This window comes from Meles meles, chromosome X (genome assembly GCF_922984935.1).
Source record: "Meles meles chromosome X, mMelMel3.1 paternal haplotype, whole genome shotgun sequence".
NCBI lineage: Eukaryota > Metazoa > Chordata > Mammalia > Carnivora > Mustelidae > Meles > Meles meles.
In genome coordinates this window covers 130,541,097-130,565,342 of record NC_060087.1, presented here as the reverse complement: position 1 = coordinate 130,565,342, position 24,246 = coordinate 130,541,097, and the positions used below count along the sequence as shown (strand labels likewise).

General features: G+C 52.2%; 1 protein-coding gene across 2 annotated transcripts; it reads left to right on the top strand.

Moving 5' to 3' along the window:
• The first annotated feature begins 18,410 nt into the window (after nt 1–18,410).
• On the top strand, nt 18,411–21,065 carry LOC123935061 (paraneoplastic antigen-like protein 6B). Of its 2 annotated transcripts, none has more exons than XM_045995503.1 (2): nt 18,411–18,656; nt 19,078–21,065. In XM_045995503.1, the coding sequence occupies exon 2, from the start codon at nt 19,152–19,154 to the stop codon at nt 20,472–20,474; it is 1,323 nt and encodes a 440-aa protein (XP_045851459.1). In that variant the 5' UTR covers nt 18,411–18,656; nt 19,078–19,151; the 3' UTR covers nt 20,475–21,065. The 2 variants fall into 2 exon arrangements, with proteins under 2 accessions (XP_045851459.1, XP_045851460.1); XM_045995504.1 differs by having other exon boundaries at nt 19,075–21,065.
• The last annotated feature ends 3,181 nt before the right edge of the window (nt 21,066–24,246 follow it).

The window sequence follows — 24,246 nt, the reverse complement described above, 5'->3', positions numbered from 1 at the left end:
CCCCAGGGAGCTGGCAAAATAAATGAATACTACCAATTACCAGTTTATTTTTAAAAATTATTTATTTATTCATTTGACAGATAGAGATCACAAGTAGACAGAGAGGCAGGTAGAGAGATAGAAAGGGAAGCATACTCCCTGCTGAGCAGAGAGCCCGATGCAGGGCTCATTCCAAGGACCCTGGGATCATGATCTGAGCCAAAGGCAGAGGCTTTAACCCACTGAGCCACCTAGGCGCCCCCCCATCCCCAATTAATAGTTCAGAAAAACTTTCTATCAGTGGCTTAATTGAATCATCAAAAAATTCTGTAAGGCTTGGATTTTCCTACCTTACACACATTAAATTCTGCTGGGAATGATGCATAGTTCCAAACTACCAGTATTTTAGCCTGTGTTGATGAGTTGAAATCTAATGTGCCACAATATTATTACATAATTTATACATTCTGGAAAATAGACTCCTTTTTCCCCCATAATAATTTTTTGGACAGTTATTCTTGATGCTTGGGCCTGAAAGGAAAAGACACAAATAACTGAATCAGGTTAGAATAATCATTTTCACAGTACCTTGAGTATGTCATTTTATATATGGAGTATTTTCTGATGCTACCATATATTCTAGACACACTTAATAAAATGGACAAATAAAAAGTTCACAAGGTTTTTGAGATAAATGAGCTTCTTAAAATAGTTAAAAGCTATTTTGACCAAATTAAATCAATAAACATTCCAATAATCATTACTGTATTTCACCTGACAAAATATCTTATATTTTCTACCTCTTTTAAATAAACTAAAGGCCAGTTAACAAAACAATTAATATTTAGCTCTATATCCATTTCTTTTTCTTAAAATGACACGAGGAAAGGCTGACCACAATGCCTAATAAAATTAGTGAAGTTATTTCTGAGGTTTACATGATGGTGATTTATTGATTCCCAAAAGACCAACACAAGAGCGAAAAAGACGCAGGGGTGCCTGTCATACTTTCTATTATAATGCCTTATTTGATAGCATAGCGTTTTAGTTACAGATCACGTAGGTTTATAACATACCAGGTGATGAGTCTTGTTACCCAGTTCTGCAATTGATTAGAAAATGGACAACATGTGATACCTGTAGAGCATTTAAACCTCAGTATTGAAGACGTTAGTAATATATTATTATTATAATATTCAAAGAGGTATCCTATCACGTGTTTCTTAGTGGTTTAAAACATATTCTTCCAGGGGCGCCTGGGTGGTTCTGTCAGTGAAGCGTCTGCTTTCGGCTCAGGTCATGATCCCAGCGTCCTGGGATCCCGCCCAGCATCGGGCTCCCTGCTCCGCAGGGAGTCTGCTTCTCCCTCTCCCTCTGCCCCTCCGCCCCACTCGTGCTCACTCTCTCTCAAAGAAATAGATAAAATCTTTTTTAAAAAATTCTTCTGTCTGCGTATTAACGCAATTATTTAATTTGGCGGGGAAAAAGTCAGACTGTTCTACAGAAATTAAGGGCGATGTGCTTCATCGGTGTGACAACGATGAGGGCTTTCTCTAGTAAAGTTCCAGGGCATATATTCCCCATACGTTGAATGACCTAGATCTGCAACTTCAAAGTTTTAGCAGCAATAGGTGGAAAACATGCATAAGGTAAGGGCATTTTAATCAAGAACTAATTATTGTCAAAAGCGTATTTAAATTAATGCTCAGTGTGCCCAGACTTTTCCAAGCAAATCACTTGAAGCAAAGTAGTAGTCACTCTTCTTTCTTTCTTTCTTTCTTTCTTTCTTTCTTTCTTTCTTTCTTTCTTTCTTTCTGTATTATTTGAACATAAATGTATTCTTTGTTTCGGGGGTACAGGTCTGTGAATTATCAGTCTTACACACCTCACAGCGCTCACCATAGCCCATACCCTCTCCAATGTCCATCCCCCAACCACCCCATCCCTCCCATCCTCCTCCACTCCAGCAACCCTCAGTTTGTTTCCCGAGATTAAGGGTCTCTTATGGTCTGTCTCCCTCTCTGGTTTCGTCTTGTTCCATTTTTCCCTCCCTTCCCCTATGATCCTCTGTCTCGTTTCTCCAATTCTTCAAATCAGTGAGACCCTGTAATTGTCTTTCTCTGACTGACTTCTTTTGCCTGGCGTAATACCCTCTAGTTCCACCCACGTCGTTGCAAATGGCAAGATTTTTTTTTTTTATGTTTTTTTTTCTCATTTTATTTATTTTTTCAGCGTAACAGTATTCATTCTTTTTGCACAACACCCAGTGCTCCATGCAAAACGTGCCCTCTCCATTACCCACCACCTGTTCCCCCAACCTCCCACCCCTGACCCTTCAAAACCCTCAGGTTGCCCCAACCTCCCACCCCTGACCCTTCAAAACCCTCAGGTTGTTTTTCAGAGTCCATAGTCTCTTATGGTTCGCTTCCCCTCCCCAATGTCCATAGCCCGCTCCCCCTCCCCCAATCCCACCTCCCCGCAGCAACCCCCAGTTTGTTTTGTGAGATTAAGAGTCATTTATGGTTTGTCTCCCTCCCAATCCCATCTTGTTTCATTTATTCTTCTCCTATCTCCTACCCCCCCATGTTGCTTCTCCATGTCCTCATATCAGGGAGATCATATGATAGTTGTCTTTCTCCGATTGACTTATTTCACTAAGCATGATACGCTCTAGTTCCATCCACGTCGTCGCAAATGGCAAGATTTCATTTCTTTTGATGGCTGCATAGTATTCCATTGTGTATATATACCACATCTTCTTTATCCATTCATCTGTTGATGGACATCTAGGTTCTTTCCATAGTCTGGCTATTGTAGACATTGCTGCTATAAACATTCGGGTACACGTGCCCCTTCGGATCACTATGTTTGTATCTTTAGGGTAAATACCCAGTAGTGCAATTGCTGGGTCATAGGGTAGTTCTATTTTCAACATTTTGAGGAACCTCCATGCTGTTTTCCAGAGTGGTTGCACCAGCTTGCATTCCCACCAACAGTGGAGGAGGGTTCCCCTTTCTCCACATCCTCTCCAGCATCTGTCATTTCCTGACTTGTTCATTTTAGCCATTCTGACTGGTGTGAGGTGATATCTCATTGTGGTTTTGATTTGTATTTCCCTGATGGCGAGTGACGTGGAGCACTTTTTCATGTGTCTGTTGGCCATCTGGATGTCTTCCTAAAGCAATCTACACATTTAATGCAATCCCTATCAAAATACCATCCATTTTTTTCAAAGAAATGGAACAAATTATCCTAAAATTTATATGGAACCAGAAAAGACCTCGAATAGCCAAAGGAATATTGAAGAACAAAGCCAAAGTTGGTGGCATTACAATTCCGGACTTCAAGCTCTATTACAAAGCTGTCATCATCAAGACAGCATGGTACTGGCACAAAAACAGACACATAGATCAGTGGAACAGAATAGAGAGCCCAGAAATCGACCCTCAACTCTATGGTCAACTAATCTTCGACAAAGCAGGAAAGAATGTCCAATGGAAAAAAGACAGCCTCTTCAATAAATGGTGCTGGGAAAATTGGACAGCCACATGCAGAAAAATGAAATTGGACCACTTCCTTACACCACACACAAAAATAGACTCCAAATGGATGAAGGACCTCAATGTGAGAAAGGAATCCATCAAAATCCTTGAGGAGAATGCAGGCAGCAACCTCTTCGACCTCAGCCGTAGCAACATCTTCCTAGGAACAATGGCAAAGGCAAGGGAAGCAAGGGCAAAAATGAACTGTTGGGATTTCATCAAGATCAAAAGCTTTTGCACAGCAAAGGAAACAGTTAACAAAACCAAAAGACAACTGACAGAATGGGAGAAGATATTTGCAAACGACATATCAGATAAAGGGCTAGTATCCAAAATCTATAAGGAACTTAGCAAACTCAACACCCAAAGAACAAACAATCCAATCAAGAAATGGGCAGAGGACATGAACAGACATTTCTGCAAATGGCAAGATTTTATATTCCTTTTGATGGCTGCATAGTATTCCATTGTACGTATACAGACCACATCTTCTTTATCCGTTCATCTGTTGAGAGCCTAGTACTCACTCTTCTAAGTGAAAGAGTAAGAGATAGAATCTATAGCCATGTGTTGCAAAGGCTTGTGGTTTATTTCTCAGAAATTGTGAAACAGCGGGCTCTAATGAGTGGAGGACCAATCCTTTTGCAGGCCAGGTGGCTTCCTAAAGGACTTAAGTGAGCTGTCAGCTGGTTGGTAGGCCCTTAAAAACAGCTTTTGATGAGAGATTGTTGTGCGATTGTTGGCTGGCCTCATGGAAGGAATTTAAAGAATGAGATGGCATACTACATTAAGTCTGCTTTTGGTCCCTTCCGCTTCTTCTTCTTTTTTTCTTCCGATTTTTTTTTTTTCAACTGGAGAATAATTGACGTACACTATTGTATTAGTTTCAGGTTTTCAGCATCGTGATTTGACACTCGTATACAGCACAAAACGGTCACCACAGTCAGTCTCATCACCATCCGTGTCCATACAAAGTCGTTACAGTGTTATTGGCTACGTATTCCCTATGCTGTACACTACATCCCCCGTGTCTTATTTGTTTTATAACTGGAAGTCTGTACCTCTTAATCCCCTTCGCCTATTTCATCCACACTACCCCTCTACCCTCCTCCCCCTCTGGCAACCATCATTTTGTTCTCTGTATCCATGAGTCTGTTTCTATTTTGTTTCGTCTGTTTTGTTTGGGATTCCACATGCAAGTAAAGTCACACAGTTATTTGTCTTTCTCTGTCTGATTCATTTCACTTAACAGGACACCCTGTAGGTCCATCCACATTGCCCCAAAGGGCAACATGTCCTTTCTTTGTGTGGCTGAGTAATATTTCGCGGTCTATACACCAGATCTTCTTTATCCATTTATCTATCGATGGACATTTAGGCTGCTTCTATATCCCAGCTATTGTAAATAATGCTGCGACGAACATAGGGGTGCATATTCCTGTTTGAATTTGTGTTTTTATTTTTTTACTTTTTGATAAATACCTAGAAGGGAGATTGCTGGATCACATGGTTTTTCTCTTTTTAGGTTTTTTTTTTTAAAGATTTTATTTATTTATTTGACAGATAGAGATCACAAGTAGGGAGAGAGGCAGGCAGAGAGAGAGAGAGAGGGGAGGAAGCAGGCTCCCCGCCAAGCAGAGAGCCCGATGCGGGGCTCGATCCCAGGATCCCGGGACCATGACCTGAGCCGAAGGCAGAGGCTTTAACCCACTGAGCCACCCAGGTGCCCCTCTTTTGGGGTTTTTTGAGGACCCTCCATACTGTTTTCCATAGCAGCTGCACCAGTTTACACTCCCACCAACAGTGCACAAGGGCATCGAAAATAGAGCTATCATATGATGCACTACTTCCACTACTGGTATTGACCCAAGGACAAAGAAAACTCTTCTTGGAAAAGATATGTGCACCCCTGTGTTTACTGCAGCTTATTTACAGTAGTCAAGATACGGAAGCAAACTAAATGTCCAGCAGTAGACGAATGGATAAGGGAGATGTGGAGCATGCGCACGCGCCCACGCGCGCGCGCGTGCGCACACACACACACACACACAAATATTACACAGCCATAAAAAAGGATGCGGTCGTGCCATTTTTAGTCTGACTGAGTCAGACTGAGAAAGACAAATACCATATGATTTCACTCCTGGGTGGAATCTAAAAAACAAAACGAATGAATAAACAAACAAGCAGCAGAATCCGAGCTGCAAATTCAGAGAACAAACTGCTGGTTGCTTGAGTCGCGGGGGAGGCAGGGATAGGGTGGCTGGGTTATGGACACTGGGGAGGGTATGTGCTCTGGTGAGTGCTGTGAATTGTGTGAGACTGATGATTCATAGACCTGTACCCCTGGGGCAAATAATACATTATATGTTAATTAAAAAAAAAAAGACTCAAGCGTGGGTTTATTTCTGGGCTCTCTATTCTGTTTTACTGAACTATGTCTCTGTTTTTGTGCCAGTACCATACTGTTTCGATTACTACAGCCCTGTAGTATGACTTAAAACCTGGGAGCATAATACCTCCAGCTTTCTTCTTCTTTCTCAAGATTGCTTTGGGTATTTGGGATCTTTTGGAATTCCATACAAATTTTAGGATTGTTTGATCTAGCTCTGTGAAAAATACCATTGGTATTTTTGATACAGATTGCATTGAATCTGTAGATTACGTTGGGTAGTGTGGACATTTAATTAATTAATTTATTTATTTTTAACACATAATGTATTATTTGCCTCAGGGGTACAGGTCTGTGAATCATCAGTCTTACACAATTCATAGCACTCACCATAGCACATGTCCTCCCCAAGGTCCATCACCCTGCCACCCTATCCCTACCCCCCCACCCCCTAGCAACCCTCAGTTTGTTTCCTGAGATTAAGAGTCTCTTATGGTTTGTCTCCTTCCCTGGTCCCATCTGGTTTCGTTTTTTTCCCCTCCCTACCCCCCACAACTCCTTACCCTGCCTCTCAAATTGCTCATATCAGAGAGATCATATGATAATTGTCTTTCTCTGATTGACTTATTTCACTCAGCATAATACCCTCTAGTTCCATCCACGCCCTTGCAAATGGCAAGATTTCATTTCTTTTGATGGCTGCATAGTATTCCTGTGTGTGTGTGTGTGTGTGTGTGTGTGTGTGTGTGTGTGTGTTGTGTACATACCACATCTTCTTTAGCCATTCATCTGTTGTTGATGGACATCTAGGCTCTTTCCATAGTTTGGCAATTGTGGACATTGCTGCTATAAACCCTGGGGTGCACGTGTCCCTTCGGGTCACGACATGTGTATCTTTAGGGTAAATACCCAGTAGTGTGATTGCTGGGTCATAGGGTAGCTCTATTCTCAACTTCTTGAGGAACCTCCATGCTGTTTTCCAGAGTGGCTGCACCAGCTTGCATCCCCTCCAACAGCGTAGGAGGGTTCCCCTTTCTGCGCATCCTCGCCAGCATCTGTCGTTTCCTGACTGGTTAATTTTAGCCCTTCTGACTGGTATGAGGTGGTATCTCATTGTGGTTCTGATTTGTAGTTCCCTGATGCCCAGTTGATGTGGAGCGCTTTTTCATGTGTCTGTTGGCCATCTGGGTGTCTTCTTTGCAGAAATGTCTGTTCATGTCCTCTGCCCATTTCTTGATTGGATTATATGTTCTTTGGGTGCTGAGTTTGGTAAGTTCTTTATAGATCTTGCATACCAGCCCTTTATGTGATAGGCCGTTTGCAAACATCTTCTCCCATTCCCTCGGTTGTCTTTTGGTTTTGTTGACTGTTTCCTTTGCTGTGCAGAAGCTTTCGATCTTGACAAAGTCCCAGTAGTTCATTCTTGCTTTTGTTTCCCTCGCCTTTGGTGATGTTTCTGGGAAGAAGTTGCCGCAAGGCTGAGGTCAAAGAGGTTGCTGCCGGTGTTCTCCTCAAGGATTTTGATGGATTCCTGTCTCACATTGAGGTCTTTCAGCCCTTTGGAGTCTATTTTTGTGTGTGGTGTAAGGAAATGGTCCGGTTTCATTCTTCTGCATGTGGTTGTCCAATTTTCCCAACACCATTTGTTGGAGAGACTCTCTTTCTTCTATTGGACATTCTTTCCTGCTTTGTCAAAGATCGGTTGACCATCGAGTTAAGGGTCCATTTCTGGGTTCTCTCTTCTGTTCCATTGGTCTAGGTGTTCTGTTTTTGTGCCAGTACCACACTGTCTCGATGATGACAGCTTTGTAATAGAGCTTGAAGTCTGGAATTGTGATGCTGCCAACTTTGGTTTTCCTTTTCAACATTCCTCTGGCCATTCGGGGTCTTTTCTGGTTCCACCTAAATTTTAGGATTATTTGTTCCATTTCTTTGAAGAAAATGGATGGTATTTTGATAGAGATTGCACTAAATGTGTAGATGGCTTTGGGTAGCATAGACATTTTCACAATATTTGTTTTTCCAATCCGTGAGCATGGAACGTTTTCCCATTTCTTTTGTGTCTTCCTCGAGCTCTTTCATGAGTACTTTATAGTTCTCTGAGTACAGATTCTTTGCCTCTTTGGTTAGGTTTATTCCTACGTGTCTTAATGGTTTTGGGTGCAGCTGTAAATGGGATAGACTCCTTAATTCCTCGTTCTTCTGTCTTGCCGTTGGTGTATAGAAATGCAACTGATTTCTGTGCGTTGATTTTATATCCTGACACTTGACTGAATACCTGTATGATTTCTAGCAGTTTTGGAGTGGAGTCTTTTGGGTTTTCCACATAAAGTATTAGTATGGACATTTTAATAATATGAACTCTTCCAGTCCATGAGCATGGAATATCTTTCTGTTTATTTGAGTTGTCTTCAGTTTCTTTCAGCAGTGTCTTATAGTTTCCAGAGTGCAGGTCTTTTATCTCCTTGGTTAAGTTTTTTCCTAGGTCTTTTATTCTTTCTGGTACAGTTGTAAATGGGATTGTTTTCTCAATTTCTCCTCCTGGTAGTTAGTGAATAGGGCATAGAAAGGCAACAGATTTCTGTATGCTGGTTTTGTATCCTGCAAAAAATCTACTGAATCCATTTATTAGTTCTAATGGTTTTTTTTTGGGGGGGCAGGGGTGGAGGTTTCAGGGTTTTCTACATACATAAATTATCATGTCATCAGCAAATAGTGACGGTTTTACTTTGCCTTTCTGATTTTGATGACTTTTCTTTTCTTTTTGTTTCCCAGATGCTGTGGCTAGGCTCATCTGCTTCTTTGGATTTAAAAAACTCCAAAGAAATTCTAAAAATTTTTTGGAAAAAAAAAAAAAGTTGAATCATCTTACCTCGCATTCACACGCCTCATACTTCTCCGTGAAAACATTCATTCATTGGGGGGGGAAAAAATCCCATCCATCTCTCCTAAAAATTCATTTCCAACCAAGATTTTGCCTTTCAGGTCAATGAATTCGTTTTTGAAAACTCTACTATCTGTGTTATTCTGAGCAACTGGGTATTATGATCAATAATTGTGGTGGTGGATGCTTCAAAAATGCGGAGTCTTGGCATAGTGAATAAAAGTCACAATGAATAAAAGAGCATTTCAATTTGCTTATACACTTTTGTTGCAGAGAGGCACTATAGGGTTCCACAAGAGACGCTGAGGATAAAAGACAGATTACATTCGGATAACATTATGTGAGGGAAGGGGGATGGAGACCTAAGTTCATGGAGATGAAATGTGGATGTCGATTTTCCAACTTAAAGGAGAGCGTTTTCTTGTGTTTTTAAGTCAGCGGTGATGGGTGTCAAATTGCCAGGATCTTTAGATTTCACTGGGTGCCATCAAAATAGTGACGTTCAAGTTTTGTTTTTAAAAAGAATGTCGACACTTAACGATACAGCAGAAGCGACATATTTACTACTTGGGCTTAGACTGAAACATTTTAGATGTCAACTCCCATGTGCCAGGGGATCCACAGTTTCTCAGAGTTGTTTGAGAGGGTTTGTGAGCAAACACTGACTCCTTCCCATCTAAGCTGTTCTCTGCTGGCTGGGATTCTACAGTATCCCACTAACTGGTCTTCCGGAAGACCACCTTGCCCCACCCAGAACCTTCCCCACACTGCAGCAAGAGTGATCCCTTCAGATGCGAATCTGACCACATTAATCTCTTGCTTAGGAATTCTTCTGCGGCTTCCCACTGTGCTTTGAGTTCTTAACCCTGGGCCAAAATTCTTAACCCTGATTCACACAGCCTGAGAACTCTGATAACCAGTCTGCCAATCAGGATGATCTCAAGCCAGCCTTTCACCCTTGCTTGACCTGTCCTATTTCAGCCCCCCTTAGGCAATATTGTTCCCACCACTGGACATTTGAACATTGTTGTACCCTTGGCCCGGAATGCGCTTGCCTTCTTCCTTTCCCTGGGCATCACCTACCCGTCCCCCAGGTCTCAGCGCCCGTGCCATTTTCTTAGGAGAGACTTCCTTGGCTTTCCAGACCGATTCTTATCCCCCTTGAGAGTGCTCACACAGCATTGTGTGCCTATGACACAGCACTAGTCCTATTTGCCATTCTGTAGGTATCAGCAGGTATGATACTTAGCGCAGCTCCACAAAGACTCGGGAGTGATCAGAAGTACAGCCCTCCCCCATGTACTCCCAACCCATCCACAGGTCAAGCTCTCAGTTCCTTTTGAATGAGATAACAGCTCTTTGGCCTCCCTTCACTCCTCCCTACGCTACCATTTATGGGGCACTGCCTGGGCTCTGAGATCGCCACACTTGATGAGTCTTGACACTAAAAGTTTTGTCTTGACGCTGAAACGTTTCTGTTTCAAGCACCTGACCCCAACAGCCAAGAGTCCTGGTTTTCAAGAGGATGGTCTTTGCCAGGCTCCACAGAAGTGAAAAATAAATAAATAAATAAATAAATAAATAAATAAATAAATGGCAGAGGGGTGGGGGTGAGGGGTTGGGGAGAAGAAGAAAAAAGAGGCCAAGAGGTACACCCTTTATTCTCTTTGGACTTTTCTCGTTACGTTCACTGCCCAGATCCCTGAACTCTAGAGCCATACTTGACTTGGAGGGCGCACTCAGTGAACATTGGTTGACCTTTGTATCTCTGTACCATCCACCCCCTGGGAGGAAATGCGCACAAAGAGTGCACTTGCTGCCACCTGGGTGGATGCTAGGGCACTGGGGTCGGGGTGGAGTGGATCCCCTTGACGGGTATGACAGAGTGCATCCCTCACCGTTTGCTTGGGGGATGGTGTCCTTAGGGTCTGTGGTCACCCCTTAGACGACGCCCTGAGTTAGGGCAGGGTGTTCTTCTGCTCTGATGTCCAGGCGTAGGCTCAGCACATGGTGTAATGAGTGGAACGTAGAGGGTACAGCTTAGCTCCTTGTTGGATGAATTAAAGAAGGTCCTCCTTTGGTCTGGGGAAGGCCCTGGGAGCTCCCTAAGTTCACAGGGGTGGAATTTCCTTCCCTCCCCGTGGAGAGGACGGAGGGAGGGAAAAGATAAAACAAAAAGGCATCTTTCCTTCCCCAGGGGCAGGGACAGGAAGTCCCCTGTACGCGTGGGGTTCCCGGAGGCTGAAGGAGCACTCGCATTTGGAGAAGGCTTGAGGTTGGTTAGGAGAGAGGCAGCCCAGGAAGGGGGGGGGGGCGTGGGCAAGTAGGCAAAGGCTTCAGGGCTCACTTGAGGGAGCACTGGACTGGGTTGGGTTGGACCGGGCTGGGCTGGGCCCCCGAGAGGGGAAGTAGACTCAGTTCACCTGGGTCAAAGCATTAGAGGGCAGGACACACCCTTATTCCAGGCACAGTGGTGGCAGGTCAGGAGAGACAGATTTGCCCTCCTTTCAGGGGCTTCGGTCCTAGGAACCGGCAACGGCCATGGCTAGGTTCTGGGGGGGTGGGGCTGGGCTGGAAGATGGGGATCAAGCCTGAGAACCCTGGGCCAGCCCGGCCTGGCAGTAGCTCCCCTCCGCAGCCTGGAAGTTGCCATTCCCAGAACCTTCATGACTGACAGCTCTTGAGTTTCCTCTACCTCCTCCCTCACTGGGGGCTCTGACCCCCGACTCCCTCACCCTGCAGGATATACAGGATGCGGAGCCTGGAGAGAGGCACTGTACCCACTGTGGCGGGGAACACAGTATCACCTCAGGAGAATACAAGCACTCGGAATCTTCAGAACACTACCACCTAACAGTCTCTCAGGGGATTCTCACGGCCTCCCTGTGGGACAGGCAGATGAGCCTGATTGACAGATGAGGAAACGGGGGTTCTCTAAGGAAGTGAGACTCTCCCAGGCAAACACAAGGGAACCCGGGTGTCTTAGCCAGCTCTGGCCACCATCAGGAAATACCGCGGAATGGGCAGCTTCAATGACAGACCTTGGTTTTCTCGTAGTTCTGGAGGCGAGAAGCCTGAGATCAGGGTGCCAGCATGGCTGGTTTCTGCTGAGAGCTCTCTTCCCGACTTGTAGGAGGCTGCCATCTCCTCGTGTGCTCACAGAACCTCTTCTTTGTGCACTTGGGGTGGGGGAGAGGGAAGAAAGAGAGGCAGCAAGAGAGAGACAGACAGACAGACAGAGCTCTCTGGCATCTCTTCTTAGGAGAACGCTACTCCTACCGGATCCGGCCCTTAGGAACTCATTTAACCGTTAATTGCCCCCTTATAGGCCTCATCTCCAAATACAGCCCCTGGGGTTTAGGGCTTCCGCATACAAACGGGCATACACACACACACACACACACACTCACTCTCACACTCACACACACACACACACACACACACACACACACACACTCATACAGACCTTGCGGAGACCAAATTCATAGCACTGGGTGCTCCGTAATGGACGGAGCCTTAGAGAACATGGCTCCTCTTACCGTTGCCTCTGTTCGAAGCATACACAGTTCGGTGCATCTTGAAAACTGCATCCGCCCAGTGACTGACCCAGCCCCCTGTCAAGCTACAGAGAGCATTTACGTCTTCCCAGAAAGTACCTCTGACCTCCTTGCCAGTGACTCCTACCTCCCTGGAGGCAACCGCCCTCGGGATCTCCTGCACCACAGATCCTTTTTGCCCGCTCTTGCATTCTGTGTCGGTGGAATCCCACGGTGCCCCACTCTGGCGTCTCACATTTCTCACTTCGCATATTGCCTGTGAGACAGACCCATGTGGTTGTGAGGGTCAGAGGTCCACAGCGTAGGGATTCCCAGCAAGCCCCTTGTCCCTCCTCCTGCGGATGGGCATTTGGGTGGGCTCCGGTGTGGGGCTATTAGGATGAGAGCTGATGGGAACATCCTTGTGTGAGTCTCTTTGTGTTCCATTCTCCTGGGTAAAAAAGTAGGGGTGCCGGGGCTGGGTCACGCGGTGGGTGGCTAGGCTGTTTCAGATGACTGCACGCAGATGTCTAAAGGTGTTCTGATAATTCACACTCCCATCACCAATTCTCGACATGAGAACCACGCAAACCCTGACCCAAGGCAGAGGCCGGCCGGCCACCACTTGAGTCTGGCCACGTCCTGTGTCCCATGTTTGGACTGAGCCTGCTGCCACCCAGCTTCCCACCCCCCGAGGGGCTGTCATGAGTTACGGAGTGTGCTGCCGCCAGCCAGGTCTGTGAAGGACCGACGGAAGGCATGCTGCCACTTACCCAGTACTCGGCAGCACCCCGAGTGGGGAAGCGTGAGTGCCATGTTGGGGTGATGCTCCAAAGGACGTGTGGGCCCAATGGGAGCCTCCTGTACCCGTGAGGTTCCAGTGGGCAGCTGGACACAGAGCTGGCAGCCTGGAAGGAGCTGAGGAGGTACCGTTCCCCAGGTAGGAGCAGCCAGCAAGGGAATGGCGGGTAGAGAAAGGGAGGAGAGGGCCCGCCGGGCTGCCCAAGCACCCGTGGAAGGTTTGGGGCAGGTTGGGGAGCCCCCAGACTCTGGGAGCGGGAGCTGGGTGTGTGAGCAGAGTGGGTGGTGGAGGAAGAGGGCTGTCGAGCAGCCAGAGCCGTCTTCGGCTGGCAGGGACCTGGTCTGAAGCCACAGTTTAGGAAGCGTGGGTGGGCACTGCCTGGTTAGAAGGTAGGCGGGAACCCCAGGCTCTCCCTGGAGGAGACAGGAGGGGCCCATTCAGCTGTGCAGGGCTTGGGCCCTTGGCGACTGTGGTGCAAAGCAGAGAAGCCCTTCCTGGGTTGTGAGCAGACAGTGCTCCCCCTCAACCCGTGGAGGTTAAGGGGCACAGCCGAGGTCGCCCTGCCGGGCAACAGCCAGGTGAAGAGAAGCCCTGGAAGCCCCCTCGGCTGCCCCGCCCGTGTTCTCTGTGCTCAGCTAGGCTGGCCGTCGTCCCTCGGACTGCATTCGCAACAGCTACTGCTAGAGGAGGTGTGTTATGGGAGCATCCCGTCCCCTAGCAGCCCAGGCCCTCTGTGAGTCTTGATTGAAGCGTCTCTGTGCCACCCCACAGTGAAGTGTTTCTGAGCTTGTTTCTCCCCGTGGCTACCATCTGCTGGGCACCGGCTCTGTGCCGGGCCCAGAACCGGCAATCGGGCGGACCGAGCCAAAAAGACGGAAGACCCTGGGAGCCGAGCCAAGCAGGTGGAACAGTTACAATTCCTTGGCGTCCAGCAGGGAGCCCAGCCGTCCACAGGGCCTGGGTGGTGGTGGGGGTGGGAGGAAGAGGGCACAGTGCGTACCTACCTGGTGTCACACAGGGCTCTCGAATGCGAGCGTGGACACAGGAACTCATCCCTGCCTCTGTCACCTCACTTTCCAGCCCCCCTTCTCACGAAAGGCGAGAGGAAAGGCAGCTGCCGGCGTGATCCCCATGTCAGAGAAGCACCGTCCCATCCTCTGGGCCCACACACAACTGGGAAATCTGGGACCCTGCTCGAGCCCACCCTGTGCCTTCTCCCTCCCTGGAGGCCGGATCCCCTCCTTTCTCTCAAGCCCTCTGCCTTAGGAGGCCCAGACCACCCCCATCTGGTCTGGCCTTCTGGCCTGCTGCAGAAGGCGCCCTCTGCTCCAGACTCGCCTCCCTGCTGCCCAGTTCACCACACAGTGGGTCTGATCATTGTCATCCCCTCACTTCAAACCCACCGGGGCTCTCCACAGCCCTCGGGGTAAAGGTCCCGGGCCCCTGGCAGACAGGAGCTGGCTGACAGATTCGGGCGCTCACTTGAAGGATGGTGCCGAGAGCCTCCTGTGGGTCAGACTCTGTCCTAGACACTGGGGACCCTCGGGTGAGAAACATGGGCAAGGCCGCCTGGGGAGGAAGGCCACAATGCCCCCAAAGCAGAGACCGAAACCTCTGCCGTCTGTGTGTCACGGGGTGACCCATAAACCACTGTTGCTGATGTGAAATGTGGACAGGGAGTATTCCAGCCCCCCCCCCCACTTTTGATGTGGGTGGCCGGGCAGAAGAGGCCTCTGGGAGGAGAGGACGTTTCTGCCGAGATTTGAACAAGAAAGAGGAGGAGGAGGAGGAGGAGGCGGCGGCCACCACGGGAAGTTCTTGGGCAGGGTTGTCCCACCCAGAGGAGGAAGGAAGGCAAAGGCCACCGGTGAGAAGGAGCTGGGTGTGGTGCTCTGGGGCCAGCCGAGAAGGCCAGTGAAGCAGGGGTTCGGTGAGAGGTGCTGGCGGCGGGTGGTGGGGAAAGGAGAGGCCAGCTCCTTGCGGGGACGGGTGGAGAGGGGTTGTCGGCCAGGGAGGGGACTTTGGAGTTTTCCTTAGTCTGAGGAGTTGGGGAGCCACAGGGACGACTTGTCACTGGCGGGGAGCGGGGTCTGGTGGCATTGCAGACCCCGCGAGTTGGCTCCGGCTGCCATGTGGGTGGGAGTAACGTAGACAGAGAGGCCGGACCGGAGGCTGGGGAGCAGGAGATGGGGCCAGGACCCATGGAGACGTGGAGAGGATCCGCAGTCACCAGCGAGAGCTGATAAGATCCCACAACGGGTTAGACTGGGAGTGAAGAACAAAGGAGAGGGGACAAAGACTCCTGGCGTCCTTGATTCTTTGCCGCAGCAGCAACCAGGTGGGAGGCGGCGGAGCCCTTGGGGGGAGCCCAGGGAAGAGGCTAGTGTGTCCAGCGGGGCTGGAGCGCTCCTGTCTGGACATCTTCATTCTGAAGTTCCCAGGGGGCATCCCAGTGGGCAGTTTGATGAGCATGTGTGGGGCTCGGGGAAGGGGTCCCACCCAGAGACAAGACACTTGGAGCCATCGGCAGGCAGACGGTCGCTCAGACGAGAGGACGTCAAGTGAGAATGGTGCTGGAGGCACCAAGGGTCCTGGGGCTGAGCCTGGGAGTCTACCCGCACCACCCTGAACTCAAGCAAAGGAGAGGGAGGAGGGAGTCCTGAGGGTGGGCAGGCAGAGAGGGAGGAGGAGCTTAGCCCGAAGGTGGGGGCTCACAGAAGCCGAGAAAGGAAAGGGTTTTGAGAAGGAAGGAGCGTCAGCTGTGCTGAGACGTGGAGCAAAATGGGGGGCCGAGAGGTGACAAAGGAAAGGTAGTTGGGGCGTCACAGCCCAGCCCTGGCAGAGGGGGGAAACGGGTACCCCAAGGGAGAGCCAGAGAGTCCTGGACTCGGAGTCAGCAGGTACGGAAGGAAGGAGAGTAGGAGAGGCGAGGCTGAATGCAAAGGGAGCGAACTGACAGTTGGCCTGCAGGTCAGCTGGCCCGCTGGTGACATGGAACCCACGTATGTTCCCACGGGAGCACCCTCTCTGGGGAAGGATCCCAGACAAATCATGGCAGAAACCAAGAAAGAGGACAACGTGGGGTGCAAGCCATGGCAGGGCCAACGCCAAGGTTTGGTGGACAGACATTCTCGAGGTGGGTGTTAAGAGCAGCAGTGCACCTGTAGTAGGAGGGGCCGTCTTGGCCGTCGGCAGGGAGAAAGGGAGGGAGCCCACCCACAAGGCCGACTGGGAAGGCGGGTCTGTGACAGAGCACCTGTGTTTCCTCATCTACCCAGCATTTACCACCCAGGAGATAAGAAAGCTGGGGGAGTAAGACCACACGGGCCAGCCAAGCTCCGACGATGAGACCAACTCCAACATGGCCTGCTTCTGGGCCATGGGTGAGTGTAGGGAAAAAAATGAGAGTGCCTTCGGCCTCGATGCTAGGGAGGTTTCTCCTAGAAACAGGCCAGTGAGGCTTCTGCGCAGTGGGAAGGAAATGAGCAAAGGAGATTCACAGAAGCGGAGCTGGGGATGGCTGACACACTCGTGCAAGGATGCCCGACCTCACTGCCGACCAGGGAAACACAAGGCACCCAAAAATGAGGTAGCGCTTCTCCCCGTGGAGCTGGGCAAGTGGTCAAGGCTGGACAAGACCAAAGGCTGCTCAGGCTGCGGAGCGCACAAGACCACGCCCAGGCTGCCGGTGGGAGCGAACACAGCTTCAGCCACCCATGGGAAACAACAGATTAGCAACACCTGGCCGTGGCGGCGATGGGCACCCCAGGGCCCAAGTCCCAGCAGAACCCCTTCTTGGTGTACGGGCCAGAGCCTGTCGTGCCAACAGCGGCTCAGACAGGCATGTGCAAGGTGCCGGTGGCAGCCGTGTCTGTGACAGCCGAAGACCGCGAACGGTGCAGACGAACGCCCGTCCGCGGGGTCATGGACAAGTCAACCAGGGCTCTGATTCGACCAGGAGCATGAGTGAGCCGGATGCTCGGAGGAAACCTTGACCAGTACAGCTTGAGTGTGCAAAGCAAGTCACGGGAGAGGATGTCTGGCCAGATGCCAGGCAAGGATAGAGAAGGGGGGTGGACAGGCGACAACACCTGTGCCTGAGGGTGTGACCCTGAGGGAACCTGTCTGCCATCGGACCAGCAGAGAGGCTGTGCCCGCGGCACAGACGCCCATGACAGGACAGGTGCAGGGTGCCGAGACCCAGAGGGACTGGAGCTCCATTCTGAGCGCTGGCAGCACTGCCCTGGTGTGGTGACTCGCCTAGGTAGCAGAGGAAAGGGGAAGGATCTGTGGAAGAAGGCGGACTCGGAGGTCTCTGGGGAGGCACTGCACCCCGAGCGGCCCTCAGGGGCCCAGAGAGCAAATGTCTCTGAGCCCATTAGGCTGGCAAGGGCACCAGGACCAGGGGACACATCCAGGGCTCCACTCCCAGCCCACCAGCTCTCCTGCACACACGCACACCCCCTCAGGTAGAGACCCCAGTTCTGTCGTTCCACTGAGGCCCAGAGAAGGTGCAAGTACTTGCCCAAGGACACATGGCAAGGTAACAGGCCCAAGGGGTCAACCTCTGAGTACTTGGAGTGAGCAAAACAGGAGAAGAGTCCGTGGCACCCTCCTCGAGACAGGCCACCGGCACTGGGGTAGCGACGCGCCTTGGCCGGTGGGTCCGGGTCGGCGGGTCCTGCGTGCACCCACCGTGGCCTCGCCCCCGCCCGCCCCCCAGCGAGCCTGGGGACTGCAGACCCTCCGTTGGGGTGGAGTGTGTGAGTGCTCCAGCGTGCGCACGAGGCGTCTCCTCCACGTAATTAATGGCACCTGGACGAGGTGCTGCCCGCCGAGCTGGGACAGGACCAGTCCTGGGTGGGGTGGAGGAGGGGGGAAACAGGCGAAGAGGCCCCCAGGACACCCTCCCTCCCCTCCCCCCACCCCAATCCCGTTCCCCACCCACGCCAGAGCGCAGCGCCGGCGGGCGCACGCATCTCGGGCCTGCCCAGCCCCTCTCTGGCGGGCCCCCGTGGACGTGGGGGCCCCGCGGATGTGGAACCCTCGCCACGCCGACGCCCCGAGGGCACGCTCCGGGAGCGGCGGGCGGTGGACGGGGCTGGGTCAGGGATGGGGGCACCGAGTCGCGGATCCCCCGGGTCCCCCCACCTGTGCCAGCGGCCCCTCAGGGGGCGGGGTGGGGGGGGGGCGGAAGGGGCAGCTGACGTCACGCGCGGTCCCGGGGTGCCCGCGGCGGTGGCCGCAGCCCGGCCGCGTGATCCGCGCGCGCCAATGGCCCGGCGGTCTCCGGGGCGACGCGGAGGGTCCGCGCTCCGCCGCCGCCGCGCCCCCGCCCCGAGTCCGCACTGCAGAGAGTGGTGGCGAGCAGGCGCCGGCGCGCTGGCCCACGTGCCGCGCGGAGAGAGGGACCGCGAGAGGAAGCAGGGGAGCCGCGCGAGAGAGCCAGGGAAAGAGACGCGCAGCCCCTGCGCCCCTCCTGCTGGGACCTCCGCCGGGAAGGACCCCGGCCCAGAGGAAGGTACCAGACCCCGGGGAGGGTGCGCTTGACCCCGGGAGACCCCGCCGCCCGCCGCCCCCTCCCGCGGGACTGCGCCAGCCCGCGGGGGCAGGGGGTGGAGGGTGGGGGTGGGGGTGGGGGGTGGGGAGCGGGGTGAGGAGCGTGCTGTGGCCCCGGCCGGTCGGAGGAAGGCGGGGCAGGGATCGAGCCTGGGCGGCAGAGGCACCGCCCCGGGCGAGGAGGGTCACCTGGCGGTGGGAGGAGGGTCACCTGGCGGTGGGAGGAGGGTCACCTGGCGGTGGGAGGAGGGTGTGGGCATTAACCTCGCTCTCGCACGGTTCCTGTTCACAGGCAGTGGAGACCTGAGCTGTTCTCTCCGAGTCCTAGCCGCCCTCCACCACCAACCCCCCGCCCCCCTTCATTCTTTCTTCTCTCCCAGTAGCACCCTCCCTGGTGTGCGTCGGGAACGGTTTCCTGCTCGTAGTATTAGCCCCGCGCCCGCAGAAATCGCGCGCGATGGCGGTGACGTTGCTGCAGGACTGGTGCAGGTGGATGGGCGTCAGCGCTCGCAGGGGCCTGCTCATTCTGGGCATCCCGGAGGACTGTGAAGAAGCCGAACTCCACGAGTCCCTGGAGGCCGCCCTGTGGCCCTTGGGCCAATTCACCGTGCTGGGCAAAGTGTTTCGAGAGGAGGATAACGCCACTGCGGCCCTGGTAGAGCTTGACCGGGAAGTCAACTATGCTTTGGTCCCCAGGGCAGTCGCGGGCACCGGGGGTCCCTGGAACGTGGTCTTTGTGCCCCGTTACTCAGGCGAGGAGTTTCTCAGTCGCGTGTACCACTTCCTGGAGCAACAGGGGCAGATGGTGGAGACCGTGGCTGGGGTCCTGGGGCTGGGACTGCACAGGGTGTGCTGGCTCCGATCGCTCACTCATGCCATCGAGCCCTTGGTGGAGACCCTGCGGTATGAGCGCCTGGGCGTGTTCTCCGGGAGGGATCCGCTCGCCCCGGGGGAGGAGCCCTTTGAGGCCTGGCTCGACCACGCCTCCGATATGCTGCAGGTGTGGCAGAGTGTCTCAGAAAGGGAGAAGAGGCGGCGGCTGATGGAAAGCCTTCGAGGCACGGCCCTGCAGGTCATGCACGTGCTCCTGGCGGACAACCCCGCCAGGACCGCGCAGGACTGCCTGGCGGCCCTGACCCAGGTGTTTGGAGACAACGCGACCCAGAGGACCATCCGGATGAGGTGTTTGACCGCTCACCAGCAGCCGGGCGAGGGGCTTTCCGCTTTCGTGTTGCGGCTGGAAGTCCTGCTGCAGAAAGGCATTGAGAAGGGGGCCCTGGCCAGAAGCTCAGCTGACCTCCTGCGCCTGAGGCACATGCTCACCAGGGCCATCGTCCCTGAGCCTCTGGATGAGACACTGAGGAACCTGAGAATGTCTGGGAGGTGTCCAAGTTTCCTAGAGATGATGGGGATTGTTCGAGAGTTTGAGGCATGGGAGGCCACTCTAGCCAGGATCCGGGGAGCCCAGGCAGAGGAAAGGGCCCGTGCCCAGGCCAGGGCTAGGGCGGAGGATGATAAGATGGAGGAGAGGCAGCTGGAGGAGCCCGAGTGGGAGGAGGAGGACAGTGACGATTGTGACACTCTCCCCGCAGACCTAGGTCAGGCAAGCCCCTCAGAGGCCCCTGGGGGCCCCACTCCTGCCCAGATGGGCCGAGCTTCCAGGGCGGGCCCAGGAGGTCCTGGCTATGAGCCCGAGGAGGGGCTTGAGCCCTTCCCAGAGGGGTTCGGAAACATGGATGGGGCTGGGGAGATGATCTCCCCCATGTTCTCCTCAGGCTAATAGGCTCAGAAGGCCCAGGGGCCCCCTCTGTCCTCTCAGGGAGCAGAGCTCTGGAGGCAGGGGGAGGCCATGCCGGGGCAGCAGCCCCACCCCACGTGGGGCGGCAGGACCGAGGGAAGGCCCCACCCAGCCCTCCCACCCAGCCCAAGCCAAGACCCCAGGCACTCCACCACCCATAAGGGGACCTGAACACCACCATCAGCCCTTCCAAGTGACCAGGATGACCACACTTGACACCACGTGGGGCACCACATGGCGGGGGGGGGGGGGGCAGCCATGGCAGCACCATACCTGGCCCCAGCCCCAGTCCCAATCCATGCCAACTCAGGCAGCCAGTCTGGGAAGCACCCCTGAGTGGCTGACCCTAGCCTAGGTGAGGGGCACCCGAAGCCATCTGCCACCCACTCTGGACTGGGAGATGTTAGGGACCGCCTCAAGGGTGCCAGCCTCTTGGGTCTCCCAAGAGGGAGACCCTCATGTACATCCCCCGGGGCACGTCGCTCCATGTTCTGGGAAACCCGCTGGTGTCCCTGTAGGGCCCTTAGTGACCCACGTGTCACGTTACTCCCTTCCCCACTAGATCCTGTTCCTGCGCAGAGCCTTGAGATGCGCAGGAGCCCGCGGTGGGTGTCCTGGCCTACCGGGGCAGCCGCCCCCCAGCCCGGGGAGCCTGCCGTGAGCTTCGGTGGCGACCGAGGCTCCGCTCGCTCTCTCCCAGTGTTGTGAGCTCCACCTCTGCTTTCTCAGTGTAGATTTAAGCCGGCCACTGCTTGTTCTCGTGGAGATGTGTGTGTGTGCTTCTCTGAGCAGCTGTCCATCAGCAGCAGCAGCCCCATCCCCGAGATCCCCAGCCCAGTTCCAGGAGATGGCGGGAAGGATGCCCGAGGGCACGGCTGCTGCTTGGCCCGCGACCTCGGGAAGGAGGAACCGACCAAGGACCGAGGTCTCCTCGGGAGTCTCCAGCGGGAGTCTCCACGGGAACCGTCTCTGATGTGCCACCCCGTTGTTTCTTGTGACTCCGTGTCCCCGGCTTGGCCGAGTGTCCCCTCCTGCGTTTTCTGCCATCCTGGGACTGTCCTGTGCAGGCCATAGGGTGGGACCAGGCCCCAGCATGTCGGCCAGAGGGGAGGGTGCGTGCCCTGGGGTGAGGGGACGTGGCCAGCGTCCGTCGTCCTGGCCAGAGGCTGATCATGGGGCCCCCAGGAAGGGAGACTGAGGCGGGAGGGCCATGGTGTTGGGGGAAGCAGAGACACCTCCTCGTTTGGGACCCCAAGAGGAGGGGGAGGCCATGACCCATGGGCTCTAGTGGCCGTTAGATGTTCCTCTCTCTGTTGTCATTCCCTCTCTTCGATGGTTTCAGTAAATGTTTCTCTTCAATAAAGTTCATTGAATGTGTCAGCTGAGTCTCGTCTCTGCTGTGGGCAATTGAGCGAAGAGTGTGCGGGCATTGGGGAAGGGGGTGGGTTGGCAGGTGGCAACTGTGGTCTGGTACAGGGGTTAATTCAAGGGTGCATCCAAGAGAGGCTGTGTGATCCCTTGGGCTGGGTGGAGAGTGGGGACAGGAACTTGGCACAAGCTGTGGCTGGCAGGGACTCCTAGAAAACTCAGAGAGTCTTTAGGGAATATGTGGGTTAGACCTTCAAGGCAGGGAGAGGGACAGCAGGTAGGGCCTGAGGCTTCAGGATCTGTGGAAGGGCTGTATGGCTCAGGGCATCCACTGGGTTAGAGAAGTCAGGCATGTGATCGCACAGGCCAGCCAGTCATGGAATGGCCAGGGCACGAGGTCGGGTGTCCACACCAGGAGCTGCACGGCTGTGTCTGTCATAGAAGGATATCCCAACCATGTGCGGTCATCTGAGTCTCTCCTCTTTATAAATGTCGGTACCCCCCACCCCCCGATCCCGAAAAAACAATGCAGACTATCAACTTTTCTTTCCTAATACGGAGTTACAAGTTTTACACGTGGACTATTATACTGGATTTATTTGTTTTAACATTTAGTGCATGAGATAAGTTTTATCCCATAAAAGATAGTTCAACTATTGCATTTAATTTTGTCTTGGGGAAATGAGGTCATTTGCTTGTCTATGGCAAAACATTCAACCCATGGGGGAAAATGTGCACAGTATATAGGACAACCAAATTATAGAGCGAAGAAAAGAGGTACAGAGAGGGAATCAGCACAAACATAGCCCAGAGATTTTTTTTTTCTTGAGAAAATCCAGCAACGCAATATTGTTTTTCTGAATATTTCACAGGTTCTTAAATGTAATGTTAAATGCTCATATTTACCATATGACCCCACATTGTTTCTTCTCAAAATGGAAATATCACAAAGATGGTCAATGAAGCTTCCTGAATTTCAGGTACATCTAGGCTAAGGAGGGAGAGCAAACAACAGGTGAGGGTTTATAAATAAAATTCCTGAACTATGGAGGATAGCTACTCCTGTATTAAGCACCAAAGGTATAGAAATATCTGAAGTATCTATTAGCTTTACATTTTTTTTTGACTTTAGTTCCATGATTAAGTTATTGTCTGACTGTAGTACTAAGTGAAGAATGCTAGAGAGCAACATAAGCTCACAGCTTTCAGTATGTAGAGGGCCGGGAGGCGGTGGGGGGAGGCGGGGAAGGAGGGAGGGAGGGCGAAGTCCTTGAGTGGCATGGATCAAACTGCTAATAGCAATTATCACGGAGGTGACAGGAGACACTCACTTTCTACTTCATGCACTTCTGTGAAGTTTAGATACTGTTTTAAAAGATTTTATTTACTAATTTGACACACAGAGAGAGATCCCAAGTGGGCAGAGAGGCAGGCAGAGAGAGGGGGCGGGGGAGCAGGCTCCTTGCTGAGCAGAGAGTCTCATGCGGGGCTTGATCCCAGGACCCTGAGTCCATCACCTCAGCTGAAGGCAGAGGCCTAACCCTCTGAGCCACCCAGGCGTCCCAAGTTTAAATACTTTTTGTTACCAATCAGAGATTACTCTTGTAATCAGGAAAAAATTATAATAATCACAGCCATCTGACTTCAGGCAATGCTTTAAACACTTTCAAGTCAATTTCACTGAAAACCTAGAGAAAATTCCAATAGACTTTCTTATTAAGTTACTAATCGGCTTTTGGGTGTCCACAGACAAATCTCCACTAACGTATAAACGTGCTTCAGTGTCTCTCAAAAAACCATTAACCAACCTACGTTGGTTCCTCTAATGTCTCTCCTCTGAAACCCTCACCCCACCTCCCCTTCCTTTCCTCCATATTAGACAAGCTAATTGAAAAGCAGTCTATATGCGGAGAAAGGGGAACGCTCTTACACTGTTGGTGGGAGTGCCAACTGGCGCAGCCACTCTGGAAAACAGTATGGAGGTTCCTCAAAAAGGTAAAACAGAGCTACCCAGTGCACCACGGAACCCAGTGGTTCAGTTGCTAAGCGTCTGCCTTCAGCTCAGGTCATGATCCCATGGTCCTGGGACCCAGCCCTGTGTCAGGCTCCCTGCTCTGCGGGAAGCCTGCCTCTCCCTCTCCCACTCCCCCTGCTTCTGTTCCCTCTCTCACTGTCTCTCTCTCTCTCTGTCCAATAAATAAAATCTTAAAGAGAAAAAAAAAGGATTAGAGCTACCCCTATGACCCGGCAATTGCACTACTAGGTATTTATCCAAAGGACACAAACATAGTGATTCAAAGGGGTACATGCACCCCAATGTTTATAGCAGCAATGCCCACAATAGCCAAACTATGGGAAGAGCTCAGCTGTCCATCAACCGATGAAG

Bases quoted from the DNA above. Each gene is read 5' to 3' on its own strand.
- LOC123935061 (XM_045995503.1), top strand. From the start codon at position 19,152: ATGGCGGTGACGTTGCTGCAGGACTGGTGCAGGTGGATGGGCGTCAGC.